The 16,486-nt window shown below is 41.5% G+C and overlaps 1 protein-coding gene across 1 annotated transcript; it reads left to right on the top strand.

Annotated features, from left to right (window-relative positions):
- The first annotated feature begins 2,424 nt into the window (after window positions 1–2,424).
- Window positions 2,425–16,438, top strand: irak1 (interleukin-1 receptor-associated kinase 1). The gene is made up of 15 exons (XM_080899090.1): window positions 2,425–2,751; window positions 6,585–6,752; window positions 8,349–8,495; window positions 8,584–8,657; window positions 8,775–8,951; window positions 10,329–10,393; window positions 10,534–10,645; window positions 11,154–11,275; window positions 12,105–12,309; window positions 13,115–13,183; window positions 13,740–13,827; window positions 13,918–14,012; window positions 14,290–14,914; window positions 15,025–15,123; window positions 15,214–16,438. The coding sequence occupies exons 1-15, from the start codon at window positions 2,640–2,642 to the stop codon at window positions 15,291–15,293; spliced, it is 2,238 nt and encodes a 745-aa protein (XP_080755216.1). The 5' UTR covers window positions 2,425–2,639; the 3' UTR covers window positions 15,294–16,438.
- Window positions 16,439–16,486: the final 48 nt, after the last annotated feature.

Raw genomic sequence — 16,486 nt, 5'->3', positions numbered from 1 at the left:
ACCAATCTGTCAAAGAGGTAACTCAGAGAGCCAGACAACCGTTCATGCTCATGATCACACAGTCAATTTAGAATCACCAGTTAACCTAACTCAATGCATGCCTTTGGGCTGTGGGAGGAAGCGGGAGCATCCGGAGAGAACCCATACGTACATGGGGAGAACAAGCAAACTCCATACAGAAAAGCCCCAGACTGAATCCAAACCCACAACCTTCCTGCAATGAGGCGGCAGTGGACTGAAATGACAATTATGTAGGGACCTCAGCATTGGAGGGGACCCACAAAAATTAATTCATGCTAATTTTTTGAATTTGTCTCAATGTCCTTTAGGTCGAGTCAAAACAGCCACATAAAGGCAACGAAGACCGGGAAACAAAATCTATCACCCCTATTTTTTATTTATTTTAAACTTTTTTCATGCAATTAAGCATTTCAGTTCACCAGTGTCATGAAAAGAATAAACTGTGTAACTGTAGTTTATAGAAAGTACCTTTAAAAAACAATCAAGAAAAATCCTTAGATATGAGAGCCCAGCTGCACAGGGTGAACATGAATCCCTGCGATCTTTATGCAGTCTCATACCTGACGGATTATTAATCTGATGACAAAACCAGATTCTTAAACCTGGAATTTTTTCAAATATCTCCACTGAGGTCAGCAAAACTACCAAGCTTCTCTGTTTTTCGCCGAGACGTGACCCAGTCCTTCGGTTTCACGGTTCTACTTCATGCTGTTATTCTAGCTGTATGTGGTATTAATAATAACAGTTTGCTGTTGTTAATCCTTTGACACAAACAAACTGAACTGAGCTAATGAAGCATTCAGGCATTTCATTCAACGACTAACATTCAAAAAAATAAGGTGAGAAAAAGGAAGTGTGAAACGTGTGTGTGTGTGTGTGTGTGTGTGTGTGTGTGTGTGTGTGTGTGTGTGTGTGTGTGTGTGTGTGTGTGTGTGTGTGTGATGTAATGCAATGCAATGCTTCACATTTGTCATAGTTCAGACAGGAAAATGACTCATTTTAGTCAAAGCCACAAAGAAATACTCACTTAGGACTTCCTGTAGTGAAATGAAAGTCATACGAGGTCTTTACACACATCAGTCCTGCAGGATGTAAAACAAGTATAAAATGTGGTAAGCATAAAAATTAATATAAAATAAGTTAAAATATGATGAAATCTCTTAATATATTACAATAAAGTGTGTCTTTCAGGTGACATAGCTCAATGCATTGCAGGAAACATTAATTGCAATGTGAAAAGGACATTTTATAACCATAATACATCTACATGTTTTCAAAACTCTGTTTGTATTTGAATTCCATCACAGCAATCTCAGCACTGACCAAAATAACTGTGGTTTAAATCAAGCAGCTCTAGTTCTAATAATATCCTATTTTCTGACTGATAGTTAAAACAAAAAACAACAACAATCTGGAGTTTGTCATGCAGGAAATTATATTTAACCAGGAAACGGTCACAGTGGAGAAGCTGACACTTTGCATGTAAGAATGACCGATCTGATGTAATACACTGTTACAAATCATGGTATAGAGAAGAGTAATATTTGGATTTCCTGGTTATTTTTGGTGATTTAATAATCAAAAAGTACATTTTATGCTTGAGTAATTATCATTAACCCCCCAAACAAAGAATTTATATTATTTTTTTACTGAATTTTTACTGGGCTTCATAAATAAAAAATAATACATATAAACAAAATAAATAAATTGGAAATTTGGCCAAGCAAAGACTCCAATCTGGCCCCACTGGGCAGCTTTTGAAAATGTGAAGGAATAAATTTCGGACTGTTAACTGCATTTTTCTACGTTTTACAGCTGTATTTTCCACAGATAAAGACCTCTCCCATGGCCATTTATGCTTAACCAAACTAATTAGGTAATAGGTAAAAAATTAGAGTGATAAGAGATGTTGCTGTTTTTACTACTACAGAAATGTCTGTTTGTTACAAAGGATGCACAATTTTGCCAAATTTGTACCATTTTCTGCAAAAAGCTTTCTCTTTTATAATATCAGGATAGTCGATAAACTACCAAAACTTTTTTTCCAGTCATTTTACATTTTATATCTTTATGTCTTACAATTTAAACTCGGAGTCATGCTGACAGATTTTTTTCATTTACCACGACAGCTTTTCTTTATCATGTAGAAAACCTGAGATGTCCTTTTATCTGTCGGTCCGGTCCTAAGACATCTCGAGGATTAAATGTGTAATTAAACTGATTTAAACTGTCAGAAAGGGGAATTTCACTGGTGTGGTCCACTTGTGATCAAATGGGGGTGTATGTGGCTCACGAGGTAAAACATTTGTTCAAAAAAAAAGAAGTAAAAAGTGAAGAAAAAAAGTTTTAAAACAGTGCATTTATTTGGGCTTTTATTTCGGTAGTACGGAGCGGAAGCAGCTAGCTTGTTTTAGGCGGAAGCGCTGAAAGACTCAAACCTGTAGTTTGAGAGAGTTTTTGAAGTGATTGAACAGGTTCGTTCCGGGCGGTTCTGATGTGATCCAGGTCCTTGTGTGAATCTGATACCCTACAGACCACCCAGAGTTCCCCGCGGTGGCCGCTGTCATCGGTTAGCCTATTAGCTTCAGCGTGGACTAACTTGTAGGAGTTAGGTAAAGATGTCGGGAGGAGACCCGAGGGCCGTATTGTACTACAACCTGCCCGCCTCCGTTGACTGTGAGTTCTGCCGCATCATGGACGGGCTGTCAAACCAGGACTGGACCCGCTTTGGTGAGTCAGAACCCGAACTTTGACTGAGAGCTAAAGGCCAGCAGCTTGGGGTAGGAGGGACGGTGGAGTCCACCGTTAATTGGGTGGACTCCAAAATAAACTCTAGCGTGTTTATTCTGTGTAACAACTTTAACTGCTGCCATGTGAAATCACTACAGAAAATGAGAATTAAACAAGCTGTGAGAGCCTCAGCTGTGATCCATCCTTCTCAGTCTGCCCTCAGGTACAGGCTTACCTGTCCCAACTATTTCCACAAAGTTGTAAAATATATAATACTATTAATAAAAGATTGCTTTAGCGTGAGTGTCAACTGAGATTAAATCAGGTACAGTTTTCTTCCGATATTAGGTCACATTTTGACTACAGTTAGCCTAAATATAGATAAATTCACCGGTGGCTGTTTTGAGGAAGTCTCTGGTAGACGTTATCTGTAAGTGCTCTTGGTTAATATTGAGTAAATACGGAGCACAAGAATGTGACAGAAACTGAAATGCCTGTGTGTTCTGACGCATAATGAAATGTGATTAGAAACAGTTTGAGGTTTCTCAAAAAATCCAGAAGTTTTCAGTTTTACTGTAAACTCTCTTAACTAAGGTTGTGCGGGTTTTATTTGACTAAAAATTAGGTAGAGCTCTGTTATGTTGGTGTACTATATTGAGCTCAGGTGACTTGAAAATCTTAAGTTTTCTTCGAATGAAATACACTTTTAAAGTTTTACATTGTATAAGCAGCATTTGGTGATGGTGGGGAGGAAGACCTCTGGCAGCTTCTCTTCTACTGAAATAGAAGTTTTACAGAAAAACGACAAAGTAAAATTTAAGCATTAGAGAACATTCACAGCTGTCAAAGTGGAACACTGAAAAGAAATACTAGAGCAGTTAGAGTTGGGAGAAAAGATGATTTAAAAAAGATTTAGATGTAGGGCTCAGAAACTGTATACAGATGATGGAGCCAGGCATTGTGATGTTATTTTGAAGCCTCACCTTTAGTGTTTTGGCCACCTGCACCTTTTCTCTGATATCACCATCAGTTCCAATTTGCATCACCCTCACAGTGATCCCCGAGACATCGCGCCTTATCCTGGTCAATATAAGCCACAAAGTTTAAAATGGTAAATGGCCTGTATTTGTATAGCGTTTTATTTAGTCCCTAAGGACCCTAAAGCGCTTTACACGTTCAGTCATCCACCCATTCACACACACATTCACACACTGGTGATGGCAGCTACATTGTAGCCACAGCCACCCTGGGGCGCACTGACAGAGGCGAGGCTGCCGGACACTAGCGCCAACGGGCCCTCTGACCACCACCAGTAGGCAACGGGTGAAGTGTCTTGCCCAAGGACAGAACGACCGAGTCCGAGCTGGGGCTCGAACCGGCAACCTTCCGATTACAAGATGAGCTGCCAACTCTTGAGCCACGCTCGCCCCTAAGGAAAATCAGTTTTTGATACTCGTTTTTTTGTTTTAACCGTGAAGGTTGGCTTGTTGTAGCTGTCAAAAAAGAGAGACAAAGTACCACTAATGTGGGCTGTTCTAGCTCATATTTTTTGCTGTTGCTGGTAATTTCATTTTTGCCCTGCTGTGGAGACGGCAGAACAAGCACTTCTTTGAAATGAAATGAAACCAGTTGTTAGAACAATAAATTGCCATCGCCCGTGCTTTTTCCAGTTTGCTTCTTTGGTCTATGTTGGGTTTTTTGCACTTCCTCCTTGTGGTAAACTCTGGTCATTTTTTTTTTCCAAACTGAAAAGCATCGGGCCCAGTTGTTGTGTATCCCACCCACATCAGGTGATGGAGTTGTGGTTTGTGGTGGACAGCACGTGCGTTGATTATGTCCTTGAAATCTTTCAGACGAACTCTAATGCAACACTGCAGATGAAGCATGAGTCACAAGTGTTAACCAACAGATAAAGATGTTAAAAAAAAAAAAAGGGGCAAATGTTGCACGCTGAATAAGACAAATAAGATCACATGCCTCAACATACAGTATGTGAGGTTACATAAGTATTTGGAGTAATTTTTTTTCTGTATTTTTGTGTTCTCGCCTCTGTACACTACCACGGTGAAATTTTAAAACAATCATCAAGATGTGATTCTGGTGCAGACTTTCAGCTTTAATTCGAGCGCTTTTAAAAAAGAACTGCGCTAGCTTTCTAGGAGTTACAGCCATTTTTACCCCTCAGCCGTAAAAGGCGTACGATCTGATATCCTCGTGTTGGTGTCGTTCCCTCGTCATCATAAATAATGTTGTTCCAGGTTCAACTATGCAAGTGACCAATCACCTTCTCCTGACGTCATCCGCGACCTCAAAAAACAAACGCCTTCAAAAAATCTACTTCACTTGCGAGAAGAGAAACCGCTTCTGTAAGGACAATATGTATAATGTTTACCGTTTATTAAAGAAAAGAATCCTGAAATTCAAAGAATTCAAGTTCCTGGATCGGCGGACAGAAGCGGTTTCTCTTCTCTCAAGTGAAGTAGATTTTTTTTAAGGCGGTATTTTTCAAAGGCACAAAAGGGGGACGTCACAACTATGTGATTGGTCACTTGCAATGTTGAACCTGGAACAACATTTATTATGATGATGTGGGAACAACACCGACACGAGGATATCAGATCATCCGTAAAAGGCTGATGGGAATTGTCATTGCCCCGACCAGGCGGGTGGCGTGGACACCCAAGTTTATGATAACGTTAACTTGAGAACAAGGCAATGTAGGGTTTTCTAATTGATACCATAAGTCCATCTACTAACAATCTTAGACGAGCTTGAATCTCAGTGACCTCAAGGTCAAGGCCAGAGGTCAAGTTTTCTTTAATCATTGCATTCAGATGATTTTCAGAAGGAAGTCATCTAGGATTTTCAAATTGATACCATAGGTGCACGCTAGTGATTCCTGAATGTCTCTACTTTGCGAAGAACCAAAACAAATCTTCTTTTTCCTCATTTCTTCTGGAACGCCCTAATTTCCAAGTTCCGACATCTGGATTCAGAGGTATCTGGAATGCAGCATCATGCACAGTTTTAGAGGCTCAAAAGTGATTGGACAATTAACTTGGAGGCCATGTCTTGGCTAAGGGAGGCTCGTTCCTTTGTTATTTCATGACAAACTAAGACGATAAGAGATCTGGAGTTGATTCAGAGCGTTGAAATTTGCATTAACTCTCAAAAAGAGGCACAAAGAGGTGTTGATATTAATGAGGGAAGCATTATTAGGCTGACAAACACAAATAAAGCTGTTAGAGAGACAGCAATCGGCATAACAGAATGGATGCACTGGCAACACCAGAAGGCCTGAAAGATCACAGAGGACCGCTAAAGTGTCACAAAATTATCTCTGAACCAAGAAAATCACAGAGTTATCTCCTTGGTTCAGAAGATCTTCACAGCATCTTACAGTCAGAAACATCCTGTGTTAGGTCGATGTATCGTTGTCAAAGTCTACAGTAAAGGGATGCCTTTCTTGTACACAAACCACTGGTTACACTCAAGAACAAGAAGGCCAGATCTGAGGTTCCATGAAAACATCTGTTAAACATGTTATGGTACGGTTGTGTATGGCTACCAGTGAAGCCGGGTCACTAGTTTTTAGCAGAATGATGAACTGTGACGTGTACGAGGAAATTCTCTGTTCGGATTCAACCAAATGCTGTTTAAACTTTAGGTTTTAATATTTCACATGTTCTGTTTGTGCTGTTTTTATATTATTGCATTTTATATCTGTGATTGTTTATAGCGAGCTAGTTTTTGTCCTCTGAAGTCTGAGTGGCTGTAAAATCAGTTTACTTCATATTTCTGCAGTTTTTGATTGTACTGTTTCTGTCTCACAGCCTCGGGGATGCTGATGGATCAGAACGACGTGCGATTGGCTGAGAGGCAGGAAAGGCGGACCCACTGGGTGATGGTCAAATGCTCGAACAGGAACATTCAAGTCGGAGAGCTGATCGACCTGCTGGAGGATCTGCAGCTGTTACGCCCCCGTGATGTCATCTTGAACTGTGAGTTTACCTCCAAACACTCATGACCTTTGACCCCGAGGGATAGTATATTAATGTTAATGCCACGGTGCACAAACTGGCTGCAGTTCAGCCGCGGTGCTTGTGAGATGGCCCTCGATGAATAGGAGTCAATAAAGAATTATTTACACCTGCATCTAGAAAAAAAAAAGACCATATATTAAAAATTCTTAAATATATTTGTTCCCAAGTGTCTTTTAAAAAGGAAAATAAGGTTTTAAAATGTGTTGGATTTCACAGATATATGCTGTAGGTGTTTACAGCTGATCACAACCAACATATGGTGCTTTGTTTTGTAAATGTTTTTTTTAAGTTGTTGGGTTTGCTCAGAGTTGTTGTCCTTTAGTTATCACTTCATCTTGAATATGCTGCCTGTTAGGGCTGCTCGATATAACGATATATATCGGATGACGATATAAAAACGTCTTTACGCTATTGTTTGTTTTCATGTTTCTGCAAGACTATGCAAAGATAAGAATAAACTTGCCTCTTATCTTTGTGTAGTCATACCACATTAGATATTAATCTTGGACAAACAGTGCTAAACAAAGCAGCATTCGCACAATAAAACCAGCACCAAAAATGAATCAATTATGAGTCTGATGAACAACTGTTTCCTCATTTCGACATGAGAAACTGTTTCTCTTTGTTTCCTTTGCCTTTCATGGAAGTTTTTATCAGTTTCTCAATCTTAGACTCTGAATTTGCTGTAAGCGAGCCAAACCAGGCTGTCATCTCATATCTAATCAAACTTTCAAGTACTGAATTACAAAAAAATACCCATAACCACAGAGCTCACTTCAAACAGCCTGAGTCTACAAACACAGTGGAGTCTTTGAGCTAATTTTTCACATTTAAAAATCAACGTATTCTTCATGATTAAAGAATTTGTCCATATAGATACTCAAGTACTTATATGTGCTCTATTGTACAGACATCAATTGCCACTGGGTCGTGTGCACATATACCCTTTTTTTTTCTTTCACTTTTATCACTATTCAAAATGAGATGATCACAGTTACATCACACTTTGAAATCACTGATATCCCTGTGGGATAAAGACGGGCAGTCACCTGCATGTAGGATATATTATAATAACAATAACGGGGTTATCAAATTCTTTGATGAGAATTTGATAACCCCATAATTAGTCCAGTTACCTCAACAGCCAGTAGTATACAAGGTGAAAAGGAGAGGGGAACTCACGGAGATTGAATTGTTTAACTTGTTGTGACCGGCTTGACAAAAGGGATAAAAACCAATTTATAATTAAGGCATTTCTAAACTTAAGAGTTTTTGGAGCTGCGGGTGTGGACGAACAGTCAAATGCAGAACTAGAATCAGCAGATGGAATCTGATCATAAGCTTTTGAATCTTCTGAATGCTTGCTTATTAAAAGAGTGACACTTAGCACAGCATCCTCAGTGCTGTACCCCTCCCTGTACGCATATTGGTTTGATCATATTCTCCTAAAACACTTCATCACTATACGTTAGTGCAACGTGCCTGAAGTCCACGTTTTCAGTAGAACCTTTTGTATAGGACTGACTTTTTCTCATTCTGTCTCTCTGTCTGCAGGGGTGAGAAGTCTGGACCTTTACTCCTATGTTCCTGCTCCTGCTCGTCATCTTCCTTCTTCATCTCCTTTTTCTGACTCTCAGTTTGTCCCCCCTCCCAAAAAGCCTTGGGCCACGCCTATGCAGGACACCTGTAGACTGGGCTCAGGTAACACAGCATAAACAGACATTTACGTATGTCCAGTCGGCTTGTTCTGTGACGCTGATGATGTCACTACTTTATTCTGTAAATAAAGGAATAGGAGGTCCATTACCCAGACCTGCATCGCCCCCCCCGGGCCTGCGCTCTGAAGTGCAACAACGTCACCAGGTCTCTCTCTCACACGCGCATACTTGCACACACATTACACAAGGTTTGTTCAACAATCAATACAAATACATCACTACAACAAAGCACGATGATGATGGTGGTGATGTCATCCCCCAGCCCCAGGTGATGGTGGCGGTGAGCAGCAGCATCGCAGTGATGCGCCTGTCATATGAAGAGGTGTATGCTGGGACAAATGGGTTCTCCCCCTGCCTGCAGATAGGGGAGGGGGGGTTTGGAGTCGTGTACAGAGCGACTCTGAAGGACATGAAGTGCGCCGTCAAGAAATTCAAAGAGGTCAGCCAATCACAATGCAGTTCAGTCTTGAGGAGTTTTCAGACAGCGAGCGGTTTTCAGGCAGCAACAGGACTGGTACAGAAAAACTCTGCTTACAGTTTACGCTGCAGTTCGAGTAAATGTATGCACGATCCCAACCGTCTGATTATTTCTGCGCTCGAGCTAGAAAGTTAAAACTGTCGGGCACCAAAGAAATAAAAGGAAATGAGATGAAATACAAAAAAGTCAGAAATGGTGTTGCACACTTTTATTTTGGGGAAAGGGCCCTTTAAGTCTTTATGTAACCAGAGGAGTCGCCACCTGCAGGCCATGAACAATGAAGTTTAAGCAACACAAAAGTTGGAAATAGATCAAAAAGGCTGTGCAGGCTTTTGTTTTGGCTTGTCACAGCTACGGACCCTATAAAAGATGAATGTAGCCTCCAGGCCATTTGCCATTGGTTAGTCAAGTCCCCATGACGACACCTCTAGCTAATCGTTTTAATGAGTGAGTAGTTGTTAGCCAATTAGAGTATTTTTTGATTCTTTATTTTACAAAATGATCTTCATGTTTTATTCAGTCTGACCTGGAACTAGTGACTGAGTCAAAAATGTTAAGACGAAAGGTCACAGAGCAGAAGAGTCGCCCCCTGCTGGCTGTTAGAAGGCCAGTTTAGGTAACTTGTACATTTGGTTGACGTTTTAGAGCGACCTGGAAGTCCTGCGATGGTGGTCAGGTTGGGTGGTTCCCTTCTAAAGCCCGTCTCCACACAAAATATGAGCTTCAATTTTAGCTTCTGGGTCTAAAAAGTGAAGCCATCGTAGAGGTCCTAAAGTGAGTCTGTGGGAAGACGGCGCTCTGTCAGGACCATAGTCGACACTTTACTGCTGATGTTATCATCTCAGCTTCTCGTTTCAGTCACACTTAATGAAAAATTCAGTCCATTTTGTAAATTTGGGTCATTCTAAGTGTGAGAGAGGATTTTCCAGGAAATGCTCATTGCTCATCAACATGTGTGTGACGGTGAGTGTGCACATCCTGTATCAAAACAGCAACATGGTGTCAGCAAAATGGCTCATCTCGAGGGTTCAACGGACTTCACAATCCAATGGGTGCTGTCACGGTAGCTGCCAACATCTTTAACGTACAGTCTATGGTTTTGTCACGGACAGATTTTTAAAAACAACTGTCATTTTCGAGGTTTTTGCCGCCATGGAAACGGAGACAAAATTAGTCTGAAAGAGTCTTTTGGCTCTTTTTAGAAAAGTTAAAAGAAAAACATCGACTGATAATTAGAGAGGGGTCGACCGCTCACTGTCTGGAAAAGCCTTCTCATTGGTCCATTTTACTGCCAGGAAGTAGATTGTGATTGGTCAGAATTGCTGCTGTTTTTGACAGGACGGGCTGCTGGACTGGGCTCTGCTGAAGAAGAGCTTCCAGACTGAAGTGGAGCAACTGTCAAGGTGGGTGAAGTTCCTCAGTGAGATACAGCAGATTTCATCTGTTCTGATTAAAGTCACATGGTTGTTATTTTGTGTGTGTGTGTGTGTGTGTGTGTGTGTGTGTGTGTGTGTGTGTGTGTGTGTGTGTGTGTCCTCCTCAGATTCAGACATCGCAACATTGTGGATCTTTTAGGGTTCAGTGACGGAGGAGGGTCATTGTGTCTGATTTACAGCTACATGGAAAACAGATCTCTGGAGGACCAGCTGCACAACGTAACACATACACAGATGCACACGGCTCAGATAACTCCAGGGTTTTCACAGGTTTTCCCAGGACTCGGGTGCTTTCTGGGTGTCATAGGTGGTCATTGCTGGGTCTTTTCAGTGTTGGCTTTTGCCATTATCGCAATATTATTGCAATATTACCGAAAGAAAGCTGGCAACACTGAAACCTGATACACCCAGTGTATCGGCCTTCATCTGTTGCTCCAAGTAGATGTGAATAAAAGATTGTGATATACAAATAAATAAGATCCACTGATGGGAAGTGATTATAAATATGAAAGGCTTGTTAAATAATGATGGTAGCTCTTAAGTGTTTATTAATCACCTTTACCTCTTCATGTGCATTCTCCATGATGCTCTGTAAAAACACTCAGTCCTGCACCCGAGTTTCAGTGCTTGGGGAAAACCCCGCACACTACATAATTTACAAATGTTTATTTGTTTCGGAGGGGTGTTTATTTCCATGGGTGTGTTTATTTCCGTGTGTGTGTTTCAGGAGTGTGCGGTGCTCTCGTGGCCTCAGAGAGTCAGTGTTGTTAAAGACGCATCAGAAGCTCTGCAGTTTCTCCACTGCCCCCCTGAAGGCGAAAAGCTGCTGATCCACGGAGACGTGAAAAGGTGATCTTCACCCTGGAGCTCTTCAGTGTATTTATGAATCCATGTGTTAAATAGATCAAAGTGAACAGCTGTATTACAGTCTTTTATTTGACATGAGTCACTGAAAAGTGCAGAAAGCAGAAGCTATACTGGATTATTTCCAGCAGGAAGAGAGAAATGACTGGAAACGATGAGTAACTAATCTGAAAGTGAGAAATATTATTTCTGCTTATAGGTCATAAATTCCCTTATCAAATTCCAGCCTTGATGATGAATTTATTTTTATTTATGTTATTGAATTGGAAGCTGCGCTAGTACCTATATAGCACTTTTCTCATTGAGCAGTCGAAGCACTTTTTACTACGAGCTACAGTCTTGCTTGTTCATACACATTCAAGCCCCTCTTCTTCCTCTTCTGCTATCTGGAGGTCGCCATCATTTTTGTTTTCCTCTGAATTGTGTGTAAAACACGTCAGCGTAGGCAGATCGTCGGGTAAAGTTTCAGTTGAAATTCATGCCTTCATTTCACAGTTCATACAAAGGTCACAGGAAAAAAACATCAAGATGAAGTTTCCGTTGAAGAAGTAATGAAATGATTTGCATGAAGTGTATTTACCGCCACATTTACTCATTTATCACAGTTGATGTGGTCCACCTGGTTATAAGGCTGAGTGATGTCAAAAAGTCATCTGTGATGTGTTTGTTGTTTTTTTTTTTTGTTTTGTTTTTTAAAAGTCTGTTAGTGCGAGTATTTGCACTATGGCGACGCACTGGCAAAAACACAGCCTCTGCTTTCACCTGGTGTGTTAACCTGAACTCTTTTTCTTTATGTGCATCGGTTTCTCTCCAGCTCCAACATTTTGTTGGACAGTCACATGACGGCGAAGCTTTCAGACTTCGGTCTGGCTCGGTTTGTACCCACCGGCACCTCGGCAGCTAGCACGACATCCGTGGGTAAAACGACAACAGTGAGAGGAACGCTGGCTTATCTGCCGGAGGAATACGTGAGAGGCGGAGAGCTGGGACCCAAACTGGACGTTTATAGCTTCGGAGTGGTGAGATGTCGCAGGGCCTCAGTGCAGTATGGGAGGACTCTGTGTATTCATATAGTCCTAATTATAAAAATATTTCTGCTTTTCCAATAACGTTTTGTAGTTTGGTACAGAAACAGGCCCATTTCTATTATGACAACAGTGGAAAATTGTGTGAAACATGTATGTTTTTAATATTATAGGACTTGATTTTTAATGCAGTTAATTCCTAATCACTATGATGTGATGCTTCGATGTGGACCATGGCTAACCGTTGAGGAGTAGCAAGATTTACAGCTGCAGGCCTCAATTTTGATTGTTCCTCTAGAAAATATTTTAAACACCACAAAAGATGTAAACAAGAAGTTGTAGATTTTGAAACCGAAGCACGGAAGTAAAAAAAAAAAAAAAAAAAAAGTACCTGGAAACAGAAAGACTTCAAGTATGACGGCGTTATCGTTTGATCTGTAATACTAGTATACTGTAAAGCATAATTTGCACCCTAAGCTTCAAGCTTTTCCATAAATACGTTTGAAAAGCATAATTAAATACACTAAAACATCAGCCATTAAACCATAAAAAATATCATAAACATAATAATTTGTAGGTGGTTTTGTTTATAAAATAAGTTACAACCATCTATTAGTTAGAGAAACATCTTCGTTAGTTGTAGGTAAGTTATAGAGTTGGCAACAGGAAATATCCTGTTTTAGGAACTGACGTGAAACTGAACATTTTTATTCTGAGACCAGAAAACAGAAGAGAAACACAGCAAGTGTCTGAAAATGGTGCGTGTGTGTGTGTCCACACATCCGTGTGTGTGTTTCAGGTGCTGCTCGAGGTGCTGACTGGACGTCGAGCTCTGGAGAAAGATGGGATGGGTCGAGACAGATACCTGGTAATAGCACACACCTGCTCACACAGTTGATTTGCATATTGGGTTGTTTTGAATCTGAACAGCGCGGTGGCACGGTCGTGAGCACTGTTGCCGCACAGCAAGAAGGTCCTGAGTTCAATTCCACCATCAGGCCGGGGTCTTTCTGTGTGGAGTTTGCATGTTCTCCCCGTGTTTGCGTGGGTTCCCTCCGGGTACTCCGGCTTCCTCCCACCGTCCAAAGACATGCAGCTTGTGGGGATAGGTTAATTGGATAATCCAAATTGCCACTAGGTGTGAATGTGCGAGTGAATGTGAGTGTGAATGGTTGTCTGTCCCTGTGAGTAGGCCCTGCAACAGACTGGCGACCTGTCCAGGGTGTACCCCGCCTCTCGCCCTATGACAGCTGGGATAGGCTCCAGCGACCCTGAAAAAGGATAAGCGGAAGCGAATGGATGGATGGATGAATCTGAAGCTTTGGAAAATGGCAGAATCCTTCCAAACCCGGCTGGTGTGTTTCCTTGCCGGTAACCTGGTCTGTTTGAGTCGGGCTTACCCTGGTTTTGATTCTGGTTTGCAGAAGGACCTGGTGGAGGACATCAAGGAAGGTCCGGGTGGCTCAACTGAAGCAGTTTGGAGGAAGCATCTTGACAAACGGCTGATTTCAGGTCAGTGTTTGAGCTAAGACCACAGTCCCTGTCCTTGTTGTGCCTGCTCCATGTCCTTCCTGTTACCTGTTGTGTTCACTTTCGTTGCAGGGGGTACTGCTGAGCTTACTGGTAGCCTGCAACTGGCGGATCTGGCCTGCAGGTGTCTGGCAAAACTCAGGAGGAAGAGACCGGTAATGAAAGATGTAAGAGCCAGCCACACTCACTTGGTTTCCTCTTAAACAGTTTTGTTAATCTGGACTTTGTCAGATGTAGTTTCAGTCTCTCCAGACCTCCTCAGATGTAGTTTCAGTGGTTGCAGACTTCTTCAGATGCATATCCTGTCAGTTCAGACTGGTTGTGGTGCAATTTAATTTAATCTGGACTTCTGTGACTGCTGCTTAGAGCACTCTGGAGTTCCTCAGGGCTCCTGTTTGGATCCTCCTGTTTTTCACCTCAGTGTGTTGTTTTGTTTTTTCATAGGTGTGTGCATCTCTTGAGGACGTATATAAAATGGTGAGGGAGCCTCCCTACCAGTCCTTCCCCAGACCTCCCCGCTCTCTGGACTCTAATATACAACAGCTTTCCAAAGAGCTGAGTAAACTGGGACCACTGGGGGATACCTACCAAGTGTCACAGTCAACCAAATTTTCTTCCTCTCCCTCTTTGTTCACCCTCGCCACTCCTGACCCACTTCACTCATCATCATCTCTTCCCCCGTCATCCATTTTCCCTCCTGTGTCTTCCTGTTCATTCGCTGGTCCATGTGAAACCGACGAGAGTCGAGGATTCTCCCAGTACGACCTGCGCTCTCAACTGAGATCAAACGGGACCAGCTGCAGGTCTTTATCTCCTTCCACCAAAGCCCAGTATCGCAGTCCAGCTAGGCTCACAGAGGTTGAGTGCAACCAGCCTTTGGTGCCCACTGAGGACCAGTACAATTTCCCTCCCCAGCCCAATAGCACCAGTTTGAGTATAGCACCCGGAGCACTGAGAGGGGCCCCAGCAGGACCAGAGACTAGAGGGCAAACCACGGCAGATGCAACTGCAAGGCTCTACGGCTTCTCTCCTGCAGGGTCCCTGAAGTCAACATCTCCAGAGCCTTCAAGTATGTGAGCAACTCATTAAAGGACCACACCTTAGTTTCTTCAGACATTATTGAACACCTGTCCTAAACTTTTCTGAAACTGAAACTAGATCCATTTCCTGTTTGTTCAGTTCAGATAAATTCCAGCAAACAGCGACTCCTGGAGAAGAAAACTCAGTACGAGGAAGGAAGGATTCGTACTCCTGAGCTGCTGTCATCTGAAAACATCTGTATGTAAACCACACTCAGGAGTTTTTATGATACCTGTTGGTTTTGTTTGTTTTTGGTTCACTCATTGTGTTTCTCCTGTGTCTGATCAGATGAAGAGAAGAGTTCTGGGGACATCAGAGGACCAGAGGAGAGCGATGAGCTGGATTATCTTCCCACTAAACACAAGTGACTGCGGTTATCTATTATGGACACAAAGTAGAGGACCAAAGATGGACAGTTTCTGGAGTGCAGCTGTGGATTTCATCATCACTAATGTTACAGAAAAAACTGCTGGATGGTGGAGCTGCTGGTGTGTCACATTTCAGACTGCTGGTGAATCTGGGTTTCATAGATTTCTCCAGCTGTGCATTTACCAAAAAACATCACTGGGTTCAAACCAAGTGATGCCCATGTCAGCGTAACGCAACATTCCTGTTGTTTTCATCCAACTGAAATTATTTATTCATTAGTCTGTAATAATTTTAAAATTCACATGGAAATATTTTAATATTTGTAATTGTGTTATAAAATTCTGAAAACAGAGTACATGCTATATGCTTTGAATGCCGCAGAGTTTGAGACGATGTTTTATGTTATTGAGTGCCAACAAAAACCTGCATCTGATTGATGGCTGTTGTTGTTCAAGGAGCAAGACAAAGATAACATCAGAACGTAGCCACTGCGATCTCACAAGTTCTGCATTTTGAAGCTGTAATCTTATTATCGGCGGAGCCAGAAGATGTCATATGTGGACAGGAGGGTGAAATGTTATCAGGTACTGCTATCTGGCTTTGATGGCAAACTGCATCTATACACTGTACAGGTGGAACACTGAGACAATGCTACCTGTGAAATACAATATTAAATTTTCAGTCACCAAAACTGAAGCACAGAGAAAATATAATCAGATGACAACATTTTTGATTTGGAGCAGCCTCTAAACATGTTTATGTCTTCTATTTCTTGTAAAATTGGGCATTTTAACATTGGACCTTTTTTACTAACTTCAAAAACTGGCTTAAATTTGATTTCTCAGTGTTCCTTTTTTCTGTCTTCATTCATCAGTTGCTTGTAGCAGATGTGCCCTTAGCCTGATCCTGGAGGGGCCTAACTGAGTTCTTCTTCCCCACTATTACTTAGCCTTGCTCGCAGGGGATTATCTGATTGTTGGGGTTCTTGCCCTAACATTTATCTTACAGTATAAAACTCACTGAAGCAACTATATAACACTGAAGATAATTATTGTTAATTAACTGGTTTTACTAGTTCTTCACTTGAGACAATTTATAAAAATAGTTTGGCTGATTTAATTAATTTAATTAAACAAGTTTTTAAAACCCAGTTGTTTCGTTCATTTATTTTAGATTGCTTTAATGACATTTA

This window comes from Rhamphochromis sp. 'chilingali' (assembly GCF_963969265.1).
Source record: "Rhamphochromis sp. 'chilingali' genome assembly, chromosome: 12".
NCBI classification, from domain to species: domain Eukaryota; kingdom Metazoa; phylum Chordata; class Actinopteri; order Cichliformes; family Cichlidae; genus Rhamphochromis; species Rhamphochromis sp. 'chilingali'.
This window is presented reverse-complemented; position numbering and strand designations above follow the sequence as displayed.